The 23,501-nt window shown below is 47.6% G+C and overlaps 1 protein-coding gene across 1 annotated transcript in view; it reads left to right on the top strand.

The window, feature by feature from the left end:
- The first annotated feature begins 4,196 nt into the window (after positions 1-4,196).
- The window catches only part of RAB11FIP1 (RAB11 family interacting protein 1), a 70,330-nt gene continuing 51,025 nt past the window's right edge, over positions 4,197-23,501 (top strand). The window contains exon 1 of the mRNA XM_086944034.1: positions 4,197-4,562. Coding sequence (XP_086800160.1) covers positions 4,204-4,562 — 359 coding nt within the window. The 5' untranslated portion in view covers positions 4,197-4,203. The remainder of the gene's footprint in view (positions 4,563-23,501) is intronic.

Here is a 23,501-nt window from a genome sequence, read left to right as displayed (position 1 = left end):
TGTCCACCATAAGCGTGGAAGGGTATACTCAGATGTGAGTCCCTTGCTCATTGCACCATCAGGATTCAAGCAAGCCGGGCCGAAGACGGCTGAAATGCCAGAAACCGGTCCCCGGAAGCTTGTTTCCTTCCCAGTAGAAGAATTGGCTTGGTAGTTTGGTCTGCCCTGTTCCCATCATGCACTGGGCCAGGGTCAGACTAATTTGCATATAGCCAAGTTCTGAGCTGGGATGGTGCAGTGAGCTAAAAAACGGTGATGGATCAAGCCCTGATCTTTGGACTGGGTAAGAGTGGTCTGCTTAATTCAGACACTCTGTTCATCACCACCCCCTTTTCTGAATCCTCACGGAGCAGCAACAGCACTGCCCCCGTCTCACCCGGCCCAGCCCTAACTTACCGGGCCTCGGGCAGGGCTTCTCCACATCGCGGGACTCCTCGGGGGCAGCAGGCGGGGCTCCTCTTCCTTCCCAGGAGCCTCGCTGGGACATCGCCGCACTGCCTCTTCTTTTCTCCCGCTGCAGGGCTCCCTCGGCACACGGGAGCCCTGCTCACCGGCCGCCATGCTTCCTCTTCTCCGGGCTCCAGGGGCGGGCACATCCGGCCGGCCGCGCTCGGATTGGCCGGCCGGCCAGTCACTTCCGGGTCGCCGCGGGCAGCGCGGCGGCCCTCTCTAGACAGGCAGGCAGGCAGGCAAAGTTTCCCGAGGAGTGGGCTCCCTCGAGGAAAATAAAATTACGGCCATGAGCGAGGTGGGCACTCGCGATCAAAATAATAAGTACAATGCAGGCAAGATTGCAGGGTGGGCACCTGCCAATCCCCACGCAAAATGCGTGGCGGTAAAATGCTCGCAAACAGTGCTCTCCAGCGCTAGGGACCCATGAAAGGTCCAGAGGTCACCACGAAGCGCTCCCTGCGCCAGAGGCACAGAAAGTCCAGCAACCAAGTCCTCCAGGTGTTCTTTAGGCTATAATAAGCCTTGGCAAAAGCAAAGTCTCCAGCAGCAAGGTCCCAGCACACAGGACAGGGCTTCCAGGGCAAAGCAAAGCCCCCTATCCTCCCAGGACAGGCAAAGGGGTCCCCCAGAAGTCCTCCAGCCATCCAGGGGCTGGGCAGCGCCCGCCCCTGGTAGATTCAAGTCAGAAACAAGAAGCTTTTGGAAGGGGACACAGCCCCTTCTTATACACAGAAAAGTCTTTGAAGTCCTTTGAAGCAGGCAGTGTGAGAACCAGCCAGAACTGGTTACAGGGAAGTCCCTTCAGTATCAGGGGCAGAGGTGACAGTCGCCCAGCGAGAGGTGGAGCCAGCTTTGTAGTTAGGCAGGCACAGTCCTTCACTATCAGGTGCCATCTCCTCCCACTTCCCTGGCAGCAGATGCTGCCTTTCATCCATGGGCTGACTTCAGACAACCTCCTGGGCTCTCTAGCCCCTGTCATCCTCAAACCAGACAGTCAATCCACAAGCAGGCCCAGGCACTCTGGGCCAGGCTCACCAGCCAATCACACGCCAGCACCAACTTACACAAATATGCCAACTTCCAAAAGTAGTACTTCTAGACTAGACACAGTCATTTATTTTATTTATTTATTATTAATCTTATAGAGCGCGACAGCTACCCGTGAGGGTTTCCCGGCGCTGATTGACAGTGAACAGCATAATTGATCCTGGAGAAGAATTTATTGGGCAAAGAGACAGGTCTTTAAGGCTTTTTGGAAGCGGAGATGGCACTGCTCCATTCGTAGGTCCAGGGGAAGAGAATTCCAGAGTTTGGGTCCCAGTACAGCAAAGGAACGGCCACCTACTCTTGAAAGCCTGAACTTAGGCACGCAGAACAGGTGTTGGGAAGAAGAGCGAAGAGAGCGTGCGGGTATATAAGGTTTGACGAGTGCTTGGAGATAAGTGGGAGCGGCTTCAGTCATGCCGCATATATCATTTTGCAGCATTCATTCTCACGAGTTCATACATACCAAACTCGCCCCTGCACTCTCCACCCATCAGGAACTACCATGGGCATACATATTCCCCATTCATTCCTATGGGAGGGCAGGTCACTCACCACTCATTCACAGAGAGCTCAAGCACTTTACACTGTACCACAGTGAAAAAGTGCGCAGAGGTCTAAAATCACCAACACCAGGTTCCATAAACAGGCTAGGAAAAAGCAAAAAGTCTAGGGGTGAACCTGCCCAACGGGCCGGGTCCAACAATTTGCATATGCATTCACCTCCTCTTAGAGCCCCTGCAGCTCCACTCTGGCCTCGCTGGAATGAATCGCCCGGCCCCCACAGAGCAGCAGAGTGTTTGCAGACACTCTTTGAAAACACGGGTACGATGACTCATGGTCCGCGGGCCGCCACGGAAGGCTTGTGGGCCGCCACCGGCCCACGGGCCGTACTATGAGTACCCGTGCTCTAGGACATAGGAGTTACGAATTTAGATAGATATGTTAGTGAAAAAGGGTATAAAAGAGGGCATTTGGGACAATTAAAAAAGCTTGCTTTTCGACTTAATCTTTGCACCCCGAGATACTGTTGGTCTGAGCAATTTTTCCTATGGCGCAGGGACTTTGACATTTTCTGAACTTTAATTTTTAAATGCTTGCGAAGTCCTATGAGAGGGGAACATCGAGAGAGATAGAGAGGTGTTTCTTTGGGAACTATAATGTTCTATGCTGATGTCTGCGTCTCTACATCTTGGTAATATGTTTTGAATTATTTTCCTAAACTGTCATGCTAATAAATTAATGTTTTTAATTTAATTTTCCTTTCAGGATTATTAATGCATAACTGATTTTTTTTTCTTTCAAGTAAAACGGAGAGATCATGCTAGGAGATTAAATATATAAATAAAAATTAAATAAATGGAGAATTAAGCAGGTCTTGTCCTTTAGTTAACTTTTACAAGGTGATCCATCGAAAATAAATGGTGGGGTGTTTTAAGTCTTTCCTTTAGAAGAAAACCATGGTATTAGAATTAAAAATGCAGATGTAAATAATGTATAAAATCTTAAGTTTAGACACTCCGCTATAGCCCCACCGCTCTCCTTTGGTCTTCACTGAATCCTCGGAGCAGAGTAAATGTGTGAATGAATGAATTGTAGTGTTATGGGCCCACTGGTGAGAAATTCGTGAATAGCTCCTTGAGCTAAGGGGATGGTTTATGAAGAATTGCTGGAGCCGCGCTGCGCCACTGGTTTTGTGCTAAGGCCACCCTCCACTGTGTTGCTGGCAGTCTCAAGTGCATGCATTCTCTCGGCATTCCCGGCTACCACAGAGCAGACATGGGACTCAGCCGCCCACCTCCGTCGCCAATATTGTGTCTCTGCCGCTCTGCAGGCGGCGGGCACTTCAGGACCTCATGCTCGCGGTGCATGCGGGTGACGCGCAGGGTGCAGGCCAAAGCAGAACACTCCAAATCAGCGTATGGTTCATGCTGAGCTCCCGCCTATGCGCTCCTCTGGCGTCACATCCGCGCAAACTAATCTTTATTTACACGGTCATGTGACCTACCACGGTACCATTACTTCACCAGGTCTCAGGGTTTACATGAACCCGCCCCCCGGACCAGTGCCACCAATAAAACAGCCTCCTGTTGACATCATAGGGCCGACACCAAGCTGTCAAGTCTGCATTCTGAATTCCAGTTTGGAATGCAAGCTCCGCTTCTTCACAGTTGGTGTTAGGATCCACATGGAGCTGGAGGTGTTTCCTGTGAGTGGTATATTCTTACAATAAAGTACTTATTCTTCAATCACCTGTGTCCAGAGTACTTTACATGTTTGGGTGTCATTTTGGATTGGGCGTTATATCGGTCACAGACACTTAAAAAAAAGTTCAGTATCTTATTACAATGATCAGTTATCAAGTGTGCGCCGTTTTAAAAATACATAAAATGCTCATTTCGTTGCAGTTTTCAGAAAGAAACGGAAGTGGTTTTCGGGCGATGTCTACGTTGGGTGCTCGTAAGAAAAACACAGTCTTTCCGTGGCTACCTAACCCAATATGGCGGAGATCCTGTGCCGTCTAACGTGAAGCAATTAGAGCACTGCGGTGAATATCCTTCGAATCAAGAGGACAGGTGATGTTGCGTTGTCCCGGCCTCCATTGTGATTGGTGTACGTAGGCCCAGTGTAGTTCCGCCTTTTAAAGGCGCCGTCATGTCTGTATATAGTCTGGACTCTCCGTAGGAAGCTTCATTCATTGCAGTCATGTCGCTAGCTCAACAGTATCAATCACAGTCCTCCTGGCTCCCCACCCACGTACAGGTGACTGTGCTGCAGGCGCGCGGGCTTCGCAGCAAGGGCAAATCGGGCACCAACGATGCCTACGCCATTATCCAGCTGGGCAAGGAGCGCTACAGCACAACGGTTGCCGAGAAAAGCCATGCACCCATCTGGAAAGAGGAGGCAACTTTTGAGCTGCCGCTGTTGCATCAGGACCACCGAGGCCGTGGTACCCTGCGACTCGTCATCATGCACCGCGCCTTAGTGGGCCTCGACAAGCACCTGGGCGAGGTGGGTCTGGATCTGTACCAGCTGCACCAGGACCGGAATCGCAGGAAGACTCAGTAAGTGCGGGGCAAGATCACATGACGGGTGGGCGCTGTTAGCGTTTTCATTTTTAAGTCACATAGGGTACATGAATGCAAACTTCCCCCACTCCAGTGAAATAGTGTTAGTGTTTACCAAGCGTACTTTTATTTATTTATTTATTTATTTATTTATAAAAAAAAAAATTTAGTTAACCATATTATTGCACCCCTCCTTCTGGTTCAGGTAATACATATTTCTCTCTTTATGCCTTAAATTAGCCCTCCTGATTCTTTTCAGGTATTGACCGTGGAGGAATTGGCATGACTGAGCTGTGCTTTTAAGTTTAGCCGGAGCTGCACGTTTTCGCGCATTGTTAGAGATAGCAAATCAGCTCTGACATCACAAAGGATACATTCCGTTTGTCAGCAACAGTATGTATTCCAGTTAATGGGGTAACACTCGCCTAAGGTGTCATGATGGGCAGCGATTCTTTAAACCACTGACCGGTGCCTAATAGTTGCTGCAGGGATGAGGAGTAAACACGGATTCGCCCTTGGGATGGGGTGTGAAGCCCAGCGTGACGCCAGGTGTTCCGCGCAGAAGAGGGTAGGAAACCTACGCATCTTTTTAATGCCAGGATCGGCCTTTGCGACGGGATCATAACTGTTTTGGCAGGACCTGCACCAGGCTTTTCTCTAGTGATACAGTAAATCTTGGTAAAAATCACCAGTGTTTAGTGATAATAGACAGGGCTACATGGGTTCGAATTGCAGATGGGGTGGATTATACTATACACGTTTTGTGAGTCCCAGCCATTAGTAAGTTGTCGGTGACAAGGGACAGGTTTGATAACCCCTGTGGAACTTTGCCTCTCCAAAATGGCACTTGTGATTTCATTGCATGGCTTTAAGATTTGCACCACTAGATCGTAGCACCATATAGGTTTATAATGAGATCCATAGTCTGTCGACTTTTAATGATATTGAGTATTGGCTGTTTTTTTAAAATAACTAATAATACGTACTAAATTTGGGAGGAAAAGGTTTCCACGTGACAGTATTACCCATCTGTCTATATGTATCATTTTCTTTAGCCACCGTGCTCAACTACTTTCACTGCCTACTTCCACCAGATGTACAATAATGTATTTGTAATGCCTCTACTGGCAGCTTCTTAAAGTACTTTTAAAATACGAACACTGGTTGACACTGACAACCAATCAATTTGTTTTAATTCACATCGAATAACGTGGTTCATAGCCGCCTTTGGTAATTGTGATATCCTTTTTAGAGCGTTGCTCTCAATCCAGTTCCCAACAGGCTTTAAGCTCGAGATCTCAGATCCATGGGAGGGATCTTAGGAGCAAAGGCAATGAGCAGGTAGGTGTAGCAATGAATACACTCTATAAATATTAACTTTTAATGGGACCACAACAGAAACTGCTGGATGTCCTAATTCTTAAGGTTTTAAAATAATTCCAGCTTAACTCTTAGAAAACAGTAGCCCTAGATAGCTGTATGTTGTAACTTCCTCCACCTTTCGTTATTTAAAAAACATTTGTACTTCACTTTTTTTCCTACCAAACACCATTACTTTTTCCGTGTTTATGTTGAGAAAGCTTAGAACATTGCCCCAAAGCCTCCAAAATTCCTTGTACACCTATTTATTTTTAATCCAATATGGTCAGGTAGTCTGTATACAAGTGGCACAGTATACGGACATCGCACATCTTAGGGGCGAACAAGTATATATTTCTCAAAACCACAGATAGGTTAGAAATATAAAGACCAAAAGAGGGTGCATGAACACATCCTTGCTGTAATCCATTTGGTATCTATATTCTATTGGACAAATGCCTAGACAAATCTAATTCTACCTTGCCCAATTTGAGGTGTGTAATTGACTAAGTGCTAATTGGGCCAGATGTTGTTCCCCCAATTAAACATATTTTTCCACTGAAGGCCCCTGGCCATCGTATTAAATGCTGTGTGAAAGTCCACAAAGCAACAACATTATTTTTGGTTTATTTCAATACACTTTCGACCAATGACCCAAAGAGCAAAACAGTGGTCGACTGTAGAATGCCATTCTCGAAATGCTCCCTGATCTAATGGCATTAAGTTGTTCATAACAATTTGTCTATTGGTGTAACAAGTCAGTTTGCAAATATTTTGGAGCCATCTGCTAGACTTACCAACCTATAATTACTGGGGAAATTCCCCTTTTCGTTTTTTGAAGATGCATTAAACTACATCATGTCTCCAAGATAGGTGGATCACCCCAGTCTCTACAATCCTTTAGAAAAAAGGTGTCAAGAACCCAGCTCACCACTTAATATTTCGAATTATAATTGCTGATAGGTTGTCTGCGCCAGCCGCTTTACTCAGTTTGAGGAATCTGTTAATTTTCCTAACAGAGTTCTGAGAACAGCTTGAGGATTTCAAGGTCTACTTTATATATAGTTGACAATACAACAGTTTTCAGAAACCCATAATGTTTGTTAAACTGGTATTTCCAAAGGTCTTCCGTGAGTGCAGAAAGTGGAGATGTAGGATTGGTTTAAAAATAAAGTTGATTAAATCCCAGGATTAATTTTGATTCCATTTGTCTAACTTGTAGTGCATTTTTTCCCCACTCTTTAATGTTAAGCGTAATCATGTGTTTTTATGCCTTTTTATAATTTGTTTTTAGCTCTTTTAATTAATTGTGAAAGTATTGATTTGGGTGTGTCTATAGAGAATTTGCCGCTTACGGATTTTGCATTTCATTTTTGAAGTCAAACCATTTATTAACACCAGCTTTCCTATTGGCTACAAATGCTTAAGACAATTGACATACTGGAGACAAGCCATTACTTTATCTATAGTTGAGTCCTATTCAAGCAGATTTCCTGTATATGTAATACTGCGTGGGAAAAGCCAGTCTGTAAGTCCTGCAGGAGAAGCAAATGCAAAGGGTCCAGCTTAGTATAAAGTCTTCTATGGTAGTCCATGTCTCAAAATGCAAAGGGTCCAGCCTAGTATAAAGTCTTCTATGGTAGTCCATGTCTCAAAATAGTATATCTATCAGCCGCTGTATCAGTGTTTAAATTGAGGCATACCTTTAAATCCCAATGGTGGCTACCCTTACAATTAAGTTATCTAAAGTCATCAAACTATATAAAGTGCTGGATGTATGTAAATAGATATTCTATTGGGCTAAGTTGCTTACCATTTAAACACCCATACAAAGAGGTCAAACTACTATCAGCTAACCAACTGCATATATCCCTAGCTTCTTTAGCACATTTATGACGGGACATTTTGCTGTTGGTATTTTGTAAACCTCAAACAAATCACTCAAAGCTTCATCTCCTCGCATGGAGGCACAGTCCTATTGAAGTCATAAGCCCTGCTCAAATTACCTCAGGATATTTAAATGTGACGTGCGCAATTCTGGTATGAATCTAGTTAATGTGTTTTAATAGAGTTACAGCCACATCTGTGTGTATTGTTATATTGATTAACCAATAGGACATGGCTTGTGTTTTTACCTTGTCTTGGGAGGACCACACTAATGTGTGCTCACCTATTATTGACATTTACCATAAAATAATATTTTGCCAAATTGGTGGATAACAATAATCCCAAAGATCTAGCCTCTCAAATCTGAAATCATCTACATACATATAGGGTAATTCCATGAGTGTGAGCAGCGGTCTAAGTGCATTAAAAAGAACTGTTTTTGATTACACTGGTGGCTGGGTTGGAAACGTAGGCAAAATATACAAAATACATGTCACGTACAGGTGACTAAATATAAAGCATAATGCACCTTAAATGTCAAATAATTGCAAATTAAATTAATCTGCAGGAAATGCTATGATCTGGTAGGAAAACTTAGCTCATTGATGCAATCACGTAAGGTGTAGGTTTAAATAAGTGCAGTTGGTATGAATCTTGGTTAGTGCATTGGAGTATAGTGACCTGTGTATTTATAGTGCTATGGAGTCACTTCCTGTGACAGGAAGTAATGTGAATGTTAGTCAAAGGTTTTAAAACAAAAAATGAGCACTGGTAAAGGCAATAGGTCTTCCCTAGGCAAGCGCTATCGGCTTTGCCAATATGTTTTAGCCATGTTGTACACCAGCGTGGCTGCTGTTGAGCATGGCTAAAAGTTAGTGGGTACAGGAGAGTTGAATGGAGTGGTGTAGAGCTGAGGAGTGGTGTTGAGTGGCATGGAGGGAGTGGAACCGCTCCCAAAGAATAAAAAATTAAAAACTTCAAGTCTGACCTACTCCCCGTAAGCAGGGGCGATCCCCCAAGGATCAATTCTCTCCCCATCACTGTTCAACATCTACATGGAGCCACCACCAAACTTCCTCCATTGGTGACTTTCAGCGACTAAACAACACGCTAAGAGCAGTCCAACACTGGGTATCCCTCAACCACCTGAAACTCAACCAAGATGAGACAGAAATCCTTCTCATCTAACAAGGAGCAGACCCCCCTCCCAAATCACAGATTGTCTAAGAACCATTGATCCTCTCAACTGCAATCTCATCCCGGCTGACTCCATAAAATCACTGGTAATCACTTTTGACCCAAACTTAGACATGGTCAAACATATCAAGAACGCCACAAAGAGCGCTTTCCTCAACCTAAAACTACTCAACAGAATAAAACCCTTCATCCCTCCCAGCGACCTTAAACAGGCTACACAATCCCTGGTTATGTCCAGATTAAATTACGGGAACACAACCCTCACAGGCACAGCAAATTCTTACTTCGCTCCCCTCAGATCAACCCAAAATGCAGCAGCCAAGTAGGTCACCGGAGTAAAGAAATATGAACACATCTCTCCAGCTCTGAGAGCAAAAATGGCTCCCAATCGAAATGCTAGCCAACTTCACAACTGCTTGTCTGGCACACAAAGCTCTGCACACTGGCAAACCTGCCTACCTGGCCTCCAAACTCAACAAGGCTGGTCAGACAAGGAATCTCAGGAGCACTAACACTCTACTTCCCATCCCTCCAAAAACTCTCAAACCAAAAACCTTATCCCGCTCCTTCTCTGGAAATCTGCCCAAATTTGAAATGCCATCCCAGTCCATTTTAGGACTAAACCCTCTTTCATTAAATTCAAAAGCCAGCTCAAAGAACTTTTCCTCAACCAAACTCTTCCGAAGGGATAGCTGCCCCCTAACATACAATCTTGCCCATTGGAGTATATAATCACTTTGATATAATCACTTTGACAAGAAGACTTTTTCATCACCTACTCATGACTCGCTCTGTTGTCCCCCCTCCCTGAACAGGATTTGTCCCTAATCTATGTGTTTACTATTGTTTTACCTTTTATTCAATTGCTACATGACAAATGTTGTAAAGCGCTCAGATACCTTCGGTTCTGGCCAGTGCTATATATAAACTCTCAAATAAATAAATTATCTATGGAAGGCAAAACACAAGAATATAATGGCAAACCATTGAATACAAAACAAGCAAATGGAAGGGACAATAATGCTGACCAGTGGTAAGCAATGGGTGGGCTCTAAGTTTTTAGTATGGGCCACAAGAAGCATTTTAAAGTGGTCTAGCAGGCAGGCTCGAACAACTGAAGATGGCAGTGTTATTTTTCTTTGAAGTGCCTGTCTGTTGACAGATGCATAAGTATGCACACCTTTCTCTTCCAAAACATAGCTTTCCTAATTTACAACATCTATTATTTGCCTAACAATTCTTGCCTCGTCCTATGATCGCTACAATCTGGTTTTGCTTGGCATTGTGGAGGGCAGTTACAGCAGTTCAGACTGAGTTGTTATGAAACCAGTGACCTCTTTAAATCAGTAACCAATAATAATTGTTTCACGATTAGTTCACCCAGCTCCTCCCATATCAGTGGTCTCTAGTAACAGTAGTGGCCTGTCCAAGTTCTGAAGGGCCTTGGACTCCTCCTACTGACTTATGTATTTGCCAAGTAGGAACACTGGTTTCTTTTCCCCAAGTGTATTATAATTCATTATCCTCAGCCAAAAGGATAATTAAATATTTTTTGGTGGAATGTTTGCTGGACACCAATTTAATTCCTAAATCTGACTTCTCATGACTGTGAAAGTAAATTTACATGGAGCAACTGAAGTAACAAACACTAATTTCACACATTTACAGCTATAGTGCAAAGTTTAAATTCAAGTTTATTACCACAGTGCTTAAAAATTGACATTAGAAAAACCTTATTCACTGCCTCACAGATATCATATTTTACATTGAGTTTGGCACATGAAATGAACTCTCCTCATAGGCACATAAAATCTTCAATGTGATTTTACTTCACTGAACAACTTCAGCCATTTGTAGCACACTTGTGTTTGGATCACTGACCTGATTTTGAGGTTAAAAATATTGTGTGGACAGAATATCATGTCAAAAATATCAAGGATCAAAATTTCGAGAAGCCCATACCCAATCTCTAGATGGGTAATAAATGGCATGTTACAGTTTTCATACGTGCATATGCGCTATATGTATATTGTATTGAACCTACTCACTTGTAACATGTTGCTAAGCCAAAAGCAATTTAATTTTCAGGCCTAACTTTTCCTTTTTCTCAAAATACATCCCTTTTGGTTTAGCCCAAGTCTTGGCGTTTTTAGGGGTAGCAAAGAAGTATTACAGCCAATACTTTGAGTTTCTCCGCTACCCCTTGTTCTCTCCGCCATGTGCTGCTTATGTTCAACTGCTTCAGTTACCCTCCACCGGTCCTTTTTTTAAATGTTGTACTTTTACGCAAAAAAATATATTCACTGATTCAAGTAGCGTCTACCATCTTGGATTAGTGCATTTACAAAAGAAAAATGGTGCTGGCGTCCTTCTGTGTGCATTTCAATAGAATGGGGTGCCTGGCAAATGCAGCCAAGTCATGGCGCTTTTTTTTCCCTTTTCTTTTTTTCACACTATACAGCTGTGATAAGTATAGCCCAGAGGCCAACTGTGGCATTACTGACCCTTACATGGAGCCCCCTGGTCAACATTAGCTCTGGCCTTCTGTTTACTCGACTCCAGGCAAAAATAAAAGATGTTAAATTAATAGGCATGCATTTATTTAAAGGATAATCAAAGTTTAAAGAAGAGGAGTAATTAGGGTGTCCTGCACTGCTTAATTTTAGGAACACAATTTTTAATGACTACCTGCAGCAAAAAAAAAAAAAATTATAGTCTCCAACATTCAAAGAGTGTCTGTCTTTCATTAGCATGCAGAACAGTTTCACCTTTGTATATCGGGTTATAGCAGTGCATTGAGAAGTATTTTTGTGAAAGAGATGGTTATCAAACATGAATTAAGAAACATTAATTCACTCTCCTTCAGTGTCATAGCGAAGTTGAGGGGGCTCTCAGCCTGAGCACAGTGCTGAGAGGGATCCTTGCAGCTTGGGCCCCCGCACCACGGGGGCCTGTCTTATGCCACTGCACTCCCCCCCCCCCCCCCCCCCCCCCCGACAACCATACCAATAGTGAACTAAGAGGCAAGTCAGTTATGTGCACTCTGTTGGTGGCCTGGGTTCCTATTCGACCTAAACGGCATTACAGTTTATTGAAAAACAAACAAAGGAGAAGATTTTACACAGCGCACACCCTGAAGTCCTCTAGTTCGAGGTCCTTTTATGTGTGATAGTAAAGAAAAAAAAAGGCGGGAAAGTGAAATAAAATAATTGCCTAGGATCACACCCTTCGGTTAAGTGGGGGTAATCCGGATTAATCCCAGGTTTTCTGGTTTCATAGCATGCAAGTCAGTCACTAGATGTATACGCTTCGTTTCCTCTACACCCACCTTACTGCCAAATGCCCCTCCACCCCCAACTGCCACCCTACTTGGATCATACGGCCCTCTGTCACATCACAGACCAAACTTTTTGGCTCCTGTGACAATGTTTGGAGTATCCATGCTATACAGCATCAGAAAACTGAACTGGCAAAGCCAATAAGTCCAAACTGCGAGGCCTATTGGCCTTGCCAAAGCTTGTTTGCGGTGTTACTTTAAACAGACTTTAGATAAAAATGGGTGGTGCTTTGGCTTCCTAAAATTGGTGTAGGGACAGGAGTCTGTTGATGGGTTACTGACCAGACCCTTCACTCTGTAATTTTGATGACCATTTACTGGTTCCTGTTCTCGTGTGAAGCCCAGGCATCTGCTCGCCTTTTCCACAAGTGGAAAGTTGCTAGAAACCTGCTCACAAACTTCAGCACATTGTGATTTTTCGTTTATTTAATGCCTTCTGCTTGCGTACTGTACTTGTCCTTCATTCTGAGGCTTGTGAGGTTTAAAACTATGCGCGCGGTGACTCGCCAAATTGTGGCATTGACCTTGTTCAAGGGCTTTGCACTGAACATTTCTTGGTAAGTTCTTAGAAGTGTAGAACAAGTAAATATGCGCTCACGCGTTTCTCTTCAGGTGGACTTATTTGGCTGACTAAACTAAAGTGGCATACTGACTTTTCAAGGGCAGCAGTGTTTCTCCTTTTCCCCTTGATCTTGGGGGATGACAGTTTAAAATAGATTCCAGAAACGATTGGTACATTACCTCCCGTCCCTCCCTCGCCTTCCTTCAGTACAAATGAGGCCCCGCCTCCCACCCAGACCCACCCCCAGCATAAAAACTCTGCCCGCCCCCACCTCCACCTGTTTTTTTTTCTGTCTCCCTAGTGGGACTTACCTTTCAGCTCCTCCCTGTGGCGGTGCCGGGGAGTCTTCGGTCTGGTTCTCTGCTACGGCGGTGCCCTCTGCAGCGTTCTCCTGGCGGTGCCTCCTCTCCTCGTCTCCCTCGTGGTGTGGGGGCGGAGCGGTGGCTCAGGAATCCTCGGCGGTGTCCGGCGGTCCTCCTGTGGCTGGGGCTGCGTTTCCGGGTCGGGCTGTGTGGCTGCCTCCTCCCGGTATGCTGTCTTCTCGGAGCAGGTAGGGCGGGTTTCGGCCCGTTTTTCCTGTTTTGTCTTTGGTGGCTCGAGCTCTGGCTGCCTGGGGTGCGTCTCCGGCCGCTGCTCCATGTTTCCTTAGGATGGCGGTTTTGCCTTCTGGAAATTGCCAAGATACGGGACAGTGACTCCTGGAGATGCCGGGGATTGAACCCGGGGCCTCATACATGCGAGGCTTGCGCTCATACAGGGTGGTGCTCTTGGCGCTTGTCTGCCCCTGGGTCGCTGGGGGTTGTTGGGGCTTGCTGCCTCTTCCCTGCTGCTGGTTCTCCGGTCCCCCTGGGGTGCCCTGGCCGCATGGGCTCCGTATGGGGGTGTTCTGCCTCTCGTGTCTGCTTCTGTTGCTTGACTTGGATGAGGCTGCTCTGTCCAGTGTTCTGGGGTTCGGCGTGTGGCTTCTGTGCCCTCCCATCTTCATCCTGAGGCTCCTGTTCGGGGCTGTTTCCTGGGATTTGGGGGGTCCTTCTGCCGCCTTTGGCGTTGCGTAGGGCGCTGGGTTCTTGTCATGCCTTTTTCGCTGAACTCCTGCGCTGGTCGGGGGTTGGGGGGGCTTTGCTCTTTTCCTGCCGGGCTGGAACTGTGGGGTTCTTTCTTTGCTGTTCCCGGTCCTTCTGATTAGGGCTTGACCTTCGTGCCCGGTGTGGTGTGTGGTGCTATGGGTGTGGCATGCGTTGCCCGTGCGTGGTGTTTTTCCGTGCTGTTCCCACTGTTGTGCGCTGCTCTGTCCACTGTGGCCTGCCCGGCTGGCGATTGCCTGTGTGTCGTGACGTGGGGCGGTCTCTCCTCTGCCCTCTGTGTTCCTTCTGCGCTGTGTTGATCCTGGAAAGTTTTCGGGTTTCTTTGCGCGCTCGGGTGGTGTCTGGGGTTTAGCTTTTGTGCTACTCGTCCCTCTCTTCCTCCAGTGGCTTTGCTTCTTGGTGGTGGTCGCCCCTTTTCCTCCGTTGTGCTGCCGGGCTCTGTCCTGGCCGTGCTGCTTGGGGGGTCTGCTGTTCTGCTTGGCTGCTGCTGTTGCGCTGGTTGGCCTATTCTCTTTTTCTTCTGTGCCCTCCTTGATGTTGGGTTTCATGGAGTTGGCGTCGGCGGCTCGTGGTGGCTGGGTGTCGCCACCTTGGCCCTCTGTTTGCCTTGCCTGGGATGGGGCGTTCTGCCTTTCCCGCGTGCCTTGCACTGGGGCCTTTCCGTTCTCCCCGCTGTGGGTGTCTCCTCTGGCTTTCGGGTGCTCATGGTTTTGGCCTTTTGTTCACCCTGGCTTGCTGCCTCCTTTTCTGGGTGCCGTGCCCTGTTGGGTTCCTGTCACTGCTGTCTGGTCGATTCCCTGTTGGTGGGGGGTCGTCTTTGGTTTTCCTCCTCTGTGTCTGCGGGACATTTCTGTTGACGGGGTCCTATGTGCAGTGGTTCATGGGTGCTGGGTCAGCTTGGTGCCGGTTCCTCCGGTTCATTGGGGTTCCTCTGCCGGTGCCCGTCTCCGGTTCCTGCTGGGTGGCTCTCCTGGACTGGGTGTCCTGTTTGCTTGCCTTTTGTTCCCTCTGCTGGGTTCATGTCGGTGGGGCTCGGGTTTGGGGCCCGCTCCGTTTTGTTGCTGGGGCTGTGGTGTCCGGCGGCTTTGTGCCTGTTCCGGTTCTCCTGGGGGTCTGCTCCTGGCTTCGGCCAGTTCCCTTCCGTGTGTTGGCCTTTCGGCGGCTTTTCCGCGGGCTCTGCATGTGGTGCGCACGTTTTCTGGGTTGCGTCCTTCCCCTTCGGCCTCGGGCCTTCAGCCTGGGTCTTCCGGCATGTCCGGTTGCTCTCGTGGCTCTCCCTCTTGCGGCAGGGGTGTTCCCTCTTCCTTCTCTGGTCGGCCTCTTGCGACTTACGGCTGGAGTGTCATTCAGGGGGTCCTTTGTGGTTCTTCTGGTGTTCGGGCTTTTGGTGGCCCGGGGTGTGTCTTCGCTGATCCCCTCTCTGGGCCTGGGGTTTGTCGGGGTGCCGTCTTCGGGCTGTGCTCGGCCCCGTTCCCTTGTCCGGGTGCCTGGTCTCTCTTCCTTCGTGGGTTTGGGCCTTTTTGTCCCAGGGCTCCTTGGGCGGTCCTGTGGCTGCGGGTGCTGGGGCGCCTGGCTTCTGTGGTGTTTCTGGTTGCCTGGGCTCGTTTTCTTCTTCTCGGCCTGTCCGTCTGGCTCCTGTTGGGTTGGTCTCCGGGGTCTGTTGTCCCTGCTGCCCTTGTCGGTCCGTCCCCGGGGGTGCTCTCCTGGTGGCTCGGCCGCTGTTGCCTTCTGGCCGGTTGTTCACTGGCTCCTCCGGCTCCGCTTTTGGTGGCTTCGGTCGCCAGCCTATCCTTGGCTTTGCTGGGTTCTGTTTGGGTTCCGGTTCCTGCTGGTCTCCCGGGGGTCCTCTTGCTGACGGATTTGTGGCGTTCGGGCTTGCCCTGGTGCCCTTTCGGGGCTCTCTGCGGGGTCCGTGGGCGTTGGCTCAGTCTGTCGTCCGGTGGCTTAGTCCTGTGCCGTGGTCGGGTTGGTCCAGGTTCTGGTCCTTGATCCTTGGTTTCCTGTGTCCTGTGTCTGTGGACTCTGGTCTGGGTGCTGGGGCTGTCTGCTCTCTGCCTTTGGCAGGTGGCCTGTGTGCTGGCTGTTCTGTTGTGCTGGGTCCCTCCTTCCTCCTGGGGTTTCTCACTCCTTCCCTGTGTCCGGCCTGTTGGTGGTTCGTTGGGGCCTCCCTGTGGTGGTCCTGTTGCGGCGCCTGGGTGGCCCGGTTCTGGTCTCTGGGCCAGGGGCCCGGGTCTTGGCGTGGTCGGCGGCTGGCCCTCTACTTGGCCTCTGGGTTTTTCTGTGTGCCTTCCCCTTCCCCCTCGCTGCTTTTCTGCTGCTCTGGGCGTTTCTGGTGCGGGCCCTGTGGGTCTGTTCTCGGGGGTTGGTTGCTCCCTGTTGGCCTTGACCTCCTTGTTTTCCTCTCCTGTCCGGGTTGTGTTGCGCTCAGTGAGGGTTCATTCCTGTGGTTCCGTGCCCTTTGATGTTCCGTGCCCTTCCCCTGGGTTCTGTGCGGGGCTTGCCCCTGCTGCCTGGCGGTTGTGCGGCTGGCCTTGGCTGGGTTGGGGGTCCTCGGCCGGCTGGCGGTGGCTTGCGGGCTTCCCGTCGGTCCTCCTCTCGGCTGTCCTGTGCTTGGTGTTTGCTGGCCCTTTCGGCCCGGGGTTCTGCTCTAGTGTTGTTCCCTTGGTGCTGACCTCCTTTTTGTGTAGCGGTTCGCTCCTTCTGGGGCTCTTCTAGGATTGTCGGTGGCTCCTCTGCGGGTGCAGGGGGGCGGCTTTCCTGCTTCTTGGTGCTACTGGCTTCCTTGCATGTTGCCTGGGGTCTGTTGCCTGGTTTTCTTTGCCGGGTCTGGTGTGTTTGGTTCCCTGCCCTGTCGTGTCCTTCCCTTCGGGGTCTTTGCTGCTTGTGTTGGAAGTCCTGTCCGGTCCGCCCTTTGGGCTCCTTTGGGACTTGGGTTGCGACTCTCGGCTTTTGGGCCTTGTTTTTTGGTTGCTGTCGCCCCTGCGGGGCTCTTGGGGGTGTTTGGGCCCTGTCTTGTGCGTTCCCTTCTGTCTGGTCTGTATGGTTCTGCTGGTTTTGGGTCCGGTTCCGTCCCTTGTCCCTCCGGTGGCTCGGCGTTTTCGCTCTGTCATGGGGTGGTTTTGCCTGTGTTCTGTCCTGCTCCTTCCTTGGCTGTGGAGTCTCGTTTGCTCTGTTTGGCTGTCCGGCCTCTTTTGCTGTGGTGCCTGCTGGTTGTGGTGTCCTTCCGGGTGGTGGACTCTGTTTGTTCACTTTGGTCCAACTCCGGTGTTTGCCTTCCCCCGCTCCGTGGGGTTGTTGGTTTTGGTCCGCAGTCTTGGTGGCTTTTCCTCTGGTGGGGGTTCCGGCCTCAGAGTCTTGTCCTCTTTGCGAGGCCAGGGATGTTGATCTGCTGTGTTTTGGGCACTGTTTTGTGTTCTTTGTCACTCAGTTGTCCGTCCCTGTTTTCTTCTGCTTGCTATGTCCTCATTTGTACTGAAGGAAGGCGAGGGAGGGACGGGAGGTAATGCTTCCATTTCTAACGATAATGGCATTACTCCTAGTCCTACTCCCTCGCCTTCCTTCAAGGACCCTCCCTCCCTCCCGGTGCGGTTCAACTGAGTGGTAGCTCGGCTTGTTTGTGTACAGGTGGAGGTGGGGGCGGGCAGAGTTTTTATGCTGGGGGTGGGTCTGGGTGGGAGGCGGGGCCTCATTTGTACTGAAGGAAGGCGAGGGAGTAGGACTAGGAGTAATGCCATTATCGTTAGAAATGGAAGCATTAATGCCATATTATTTGCTGTGGGCGTGCGTTACTTCTTACTGCTTTCGATGTGTTTGTTTTTAATAACCTTATTAGACACACTCTTACCTCGCAGCCATTCGTGGCTGGTAACCACGGGGATAAACACTCAAATAGCAGAACCTCCTCGCACCAAGATGGCGAGCTTTTCAGTCAAGCTCAACCAAAAAGAAAATGATTGCAAAATGGGACCGTCCGATGAATTTTGAAGCACGGTGTTCCGGGACTTTTGCGACAAGCAATTACGTTTATAGCCTGTCCTGGGAGAGCTTAATTAATCTTGAGTGTCAAAGTATACGGAATACCTTTTTTCTTGCCACAGCAAAATATTTATAAGCTCATCTGAAAACTAAGCATTGGATGGAGCATAGCTGAAAAATATTCCAGCAAGACCCTTGAAGCAGGGCCTGAAAACATGTACTACCACACTGCATAAAGGACACGTCTAGACTGTTAGTAAAGTTTGCACCGCCCGGTGTTAAATGCTGTATTGTGATATAATGGATTAACGCTGTCCTCTGACCGTTGGTAATAATAGACTCTCGAAATCATGACAAAAATAAAAAATCTCAAATGTTTGTTTATACTGAGGGTGTGCCGGTCATGGAGAGGCATGGTACTTGCATTATATATCTAAATGATGAGCAAATATATTCTAGAACGTTCCCAGTAATATGGGGCTGTGGCTCAAATGGTATATGATGCCTGCTGGCTGGTCTGCCAGGGGCTGTGCCGAAATATCCCAGGGTTCTGTTTTAATGGACCATCCAGTGAATTATGTCACAATGTATGTCCGAACCACAGACCTCTTCAACAAAGCAACGTACAGAACACTAATTGTTGAAGCTCGATAGCGAAGAAAGACTGGGCAAAAAGAGCCTTTTTTGCTCCCGATCTGTACACTGGATGGTACCTTTATTGCCAGTTGTCTGGTTCGCATGGGCCAGTCTCTCGTTACCCCAGTTATACAAATTTCAGTCCTAGTATTTCAGTGCCCCTAGTAGGCGAGTTTATGCAGACCAGTACAGAATGTTCCAGTTGGGTGCACGCTTCCTAACTAGAGCATTTGTGAAACTGGTATGCACACATTGTGATGCTTTACAGAACACTAGTTGGGTGCACTTTGCTTTGGCATTCTCTTAGTGCCCAGACTTAGAAAACATTGGTATTCTATGTGCCATGTTGGGTACAAGTATAACGAGTCCTAATTGCAGCTCTTTCAATCAGAGGCTTACAGTAACCAGAGATGGTACACAGCGGCCCAGCCCAGTGGGTACACATTGCTGTTCACGGATCATCCGTACCCAGCTATATACACATTGTCCTGCCAGCATCTCCATTTTACACAGAAAAAATAAGGCACAGGTAGCCGAATGCTGCATTCGGCTGAGATTTTGGCCACAAATGGTGCAGGGTTTTTTGTGCAATTTCATCTTTTGTATGCAGCAGGCAATTTCTATATTAACAAAGTAGTAGACCTACTTCTGCACTTTGAGTGCTGATCCCTGCCGTCATCGCCATCAGTGGCAGAGATCAAACCTCCAGGGCTCTCTGCTCCTCAACCCTGAAGAGGGCAGCTACTTTCACCTTTATCACTTGTTTTTCTATCTTTTGCCTCCTTCCTCCCTTCTCTAGCTTTCTTTCACTTGCCCCGAGTCAGTCTAGTGACTAGAAATTAGTCTTCTTCCCCACCACTTTTTGCAGCTGCCAGCGAAAAAAATTAATCTTTGATTTCCACAGGCTGAATTGAGAAAGGGATGGCAGGTCCCTCCATATTGAACCCCAATGCTGGTGGTCCAGCCCAGAGAAGGGTTCTTACTGCGCCTAGTCACTGACCTACAAACCCCCGCTCATCCTCTTACTATGACGTCAAACAAGCCGCTAATTAAACGTTTTATATAAACTCCTTGACCTGCTTACCTAGTTGGGGCATTTACCAGCAGGTTGTGTTTCCATATCTGATGACAGAGGTCATTAATATCTTCTGGTAGATAGTTTACATGACGACCGCATTCCTTGCTCTAGTGATGCACACTCTGCTCCAATCTAGGTCACGTTCCTCCCAAGCCTTGTGTGTGCTGTAGATTTGTGCCCAAACTAATATTAAATCATAACGGAAGGTGATTTAATGCATGCATGCCAGTGCTATGCCTCTTTCTCTCAATGACTGCTGAAGGAGTGCCCTTTTTCTGGCCCGACAGATGTGATTGGCTGGCACTTTGTTGTTGGTGCTGTCATTTCCACATTGGGGATGGTGTGCCCAACACAGTAGGAACCGCCGTAGCTGGTCACCCCTCCAAGTTTTCTACATAGGATTGTGTGGTGAATGACTATAACCACTTAAGATTCACAGATCAGCATATTCAGAACCAACTCAATTACTTGTTCGTTCTGGCATCTCATTTTTGTTTAGGTATGGTGTTAGCCATGACCTTTTTCGATTTGACTAAAATCTTAAGTTCAACTGATTTATAGGGGCCTTCAACCAACCCGCTACATTCATTGGTCTAATAAATGTACCATTTACACGTTATTTAAAACTGTGCAGTATGGGACAGTTGATCAGACTACTTTAGCCATTGGCTAGCTTCACTGAGTGACACTGTTTTTCTTCACTATGAAAACCGCCATACAAAAATGAGTTCCTTACAGTGCCTGGGACTAATATGACAGTGTGTGCTTTCTGATATCTTAAAAAAAAAAGGTTTACACTTTTATCCACATATCAATATTGATGATGGCCAGGTAGGTCCCCAGAATAATATAATTTAGTAAACACCATGACAAAACGAGCATTGACAACGCCAAAAAAGGCTGTCAGCAAAACCTAGCACTATTGGATTTGCAAGTGCTTGTTTCACATAGCACCTTATACTGATGTTTTACCCATTTCCAGGAGCTTCCATTTTGTTGCACAGGCGCCAAAGCTCGGAATTGAAATTAATTCCCTGAAAGATTGTTGAGTGGTGGAGCCATGAGTGGCACTCTAGTCATAACATAACCGGCCCAGCCCTGTTGGGTACGCTTCTAGTATTTGTGTAAGTTGGGTAAGGGACTCCTATGTGTACTCGTTTGGGATAAGGTATGCAGAGAGCCTGCTGTTCTGTGAGACAGACCCCTTATTGACTTTGTGGCAATGGTAGAAAGTAAGCAGCTGCTTCATCCGATTTTATCCTCCTATTTGCTAGACTGCTTGGTCTAATCCCGGGCAAGCTTTTCTTCTGTTCCAGCAAAGCCTTATCTTTTTTTTTTCATCATCCCTTGGAATGTGTGTTTTTGTGAGGATTGCTTACACTGGCAAATTTAGTTTCCAACCAATGTGACTGTTTTACCTCATCTAGGAAGCAGAGCGAGACGGCGGTGCCAAGCTGTGCTACATTGCAGGGATATTTCTTTCCCTTATTGACGCTGCATTCCTGTACACTCCCCCGAACCGTTCCACACTGAGACTAATAACTTTCGTTGGGCAGTGCCTTCTTACAGTTTTTTTTTTTTATAATCAGTTTAGTACATATTCGCTCTTTAGGACTGAATAAGAAATATTGTTAACCCAACTTAGTGGTGCTCATTTTATATTTATATTTTATATTGGTCTCTGAAGGGTGAATGGACATGCTGGGATTCGAACCTGTAGCCATGAGTCAAAGAGAGGTCCCCGGTGTGGATGCATTAGTCCACTGAGCTTCTAGGCCCGAATTTGAATCACTTACATGGAATTTTAGGCTCCGACATCATTGAAACTTTTAGTTTTAGTTAGTCCAACTTTTAGTTGGAGCGAATCCTACTTGAAAGGTCAGTTATAACGATTCACTTATGTAAGCGTCGACTGAAGTTCTCTTTTTCGACACAAACTCGCCCAACGGTAATTTTGTGGCTCAGGTGCTTGGATTTTTGGTTGTGTGGGGTGTTTGGATAGGCACTGGGCATGCAGGAACTAAGGTTGCCTCTGATGCATCCTCATCAATACGGTAAGATAGTAGGCAAATCATGTGGTAGAAGTGAGTTTGCTACATTTTTTTTTTCTTTTAAATTCCCTTCTGGAAACCCTTTTCCCCAGAGTGTCTTTTTCTTCTGAATACTTTATGGAAGAGCCACCCGTTTAATTCAAGCACTAGTTCAGGGTAGTGAAAAACTATCTGTGCCAGCCAGGGTTAGCTGGTTTAAATCCCCAATACAGCCTGTGGGCTAGGTAGGGCCTGCGGCACTGGGAAGTGAAGTGAAGTGGCCCCTGTCCTGAGCCTCCGTGCAAGACCCGGAGCTTGTGTGTGTGTGTGTGTGTGTGTGTGTGTGTGTGTGTGCGCGGGGGGGGGGGGGGGGGTGAGAGAGACACCCTACATGTTTACAGCCCTCCCCCCCCCCCCCTTTTCAAGTTTCATTATGCCACTGCCTAGATCGTGCACGTTGTCGAGTTAGAATACTTGGATTTTAACTTTGCTGACCTAGCCTAAGATCTGTCGGCTACACATCTATATGTTGAAATACAAATCGGGGGAATTTATTTTGCCCATTGACTAAGAATTGCTGATGGGTTAATTCTAGGCGGGGGGCAGCTAAATAATTCCATTTTAAAGCTTCAAAATCGGAAGTCTGACGCCTGAATCGCGCCTGTTTGCATAGGTGATTACGGGAGTAGTAAATAGACGGGATTGCTGCAGGTCACGCGTCCCTGGGGGGAGGGGTGGTGCTCTCCGCGGGGCAGGTGTTCGTGCTGCGCAGCCGGTGACGACGTGAGCCGCGGCCTGTTCGTGACCGCAGTGACTGGCTCGTTTTCTCGGACAATAAAGATAACATCACCTGTTGCAGAAGCAGCGACCGCCTTTTCCACCGGCCAGCCCACATTCCTTTTGAGGCCTGCCTGTTCATTGTTTTGGCGGTGAATAGACCTGCTCCAGTGCCTGTTGCCTCACTGAACTCGTTTTTCAGGCGATACCTGAGCACCTTCCAAGTTTCTGTTAGCTGGAGATCGGCCATTTACATTCCTCGACCTGGTATCTGATTACTTAGTGAGGAAAACCAATACTGGCCGGTGCCCTGGTCCCAATGTTTATTTTATGAGCACAGGCGTGGCGCGCCCTTCACCGGACCCTTTTAAAGGTGCCCTCGGTTGTTATCGAGTACGCTAAATAAGTGTTTGAATTGCCCTCCTTTTCTTAACAGGTGAGATTTTCCTAGGAATACAATACAAGGTCGGAAACGGCTAAGCTTTGAAGAGTAAATTAACATTAATGCAGCCGTACTGCCGCCATGGAGGTTTCTGGTCATATTTTTGCGTGCGGAGTCTGACTAACCTTCTATCCTTCCAAGGTTGATAAAAGGAGTGCAGTTGAGTTTGGGGAGAGGTAACGCCACCCACAGAGCTGTAATATACAGGTTCAGTTGGCAGACAAAGGTGGTTCGGGCAGTGTTGCATCTTGCCACAGTGCCAAATTTTGCCCAGAATTTGTTTCGTGACGCACTGGCACATGGTACATAATGTTCAGTTTTCCTTTTCTCTCACTTTCAGTAAAGTATTTAAATGTGTTCTTTGCTGATTGCATAACATTGTCATGGCAGGTGGGTGGCACTTTAGTAGCACAGACTTGGGTCTGGCGAGTCTAGCGGCATTTTATGTACGTTGGCCAGTTTGTAGTTTGTTTTGTCTTATTTATTTTTATGACTGGAGTTGGTGGACCAGGTGCAAGGTAGTCTATTAAGCTGTGTGAGGAGCACGTACGGTTTCTGGTCCGTAGTCTTC

The sequence above is a fragment of the Lissotriton vulgaris genome, chromosome 11 (assembly GCF_964263255.1).
Source record: "Lissotriton vulgaris chromosome 11, aLisVul1.2, whole genome shotgun sequence".
In the NCBI taxonomy this organism is placed as follows: Eukaryota; Metazoa; Chordata; class Amphibia; order Caudata; family Salamandridae; genus Lissotriton; species Lissotriton vulgaris.
The sequence above is the reverse complement of the archived record's forward strand: the minus strand, read 5'-3'. Positions and strand labels throughout refer to the sequence as shown.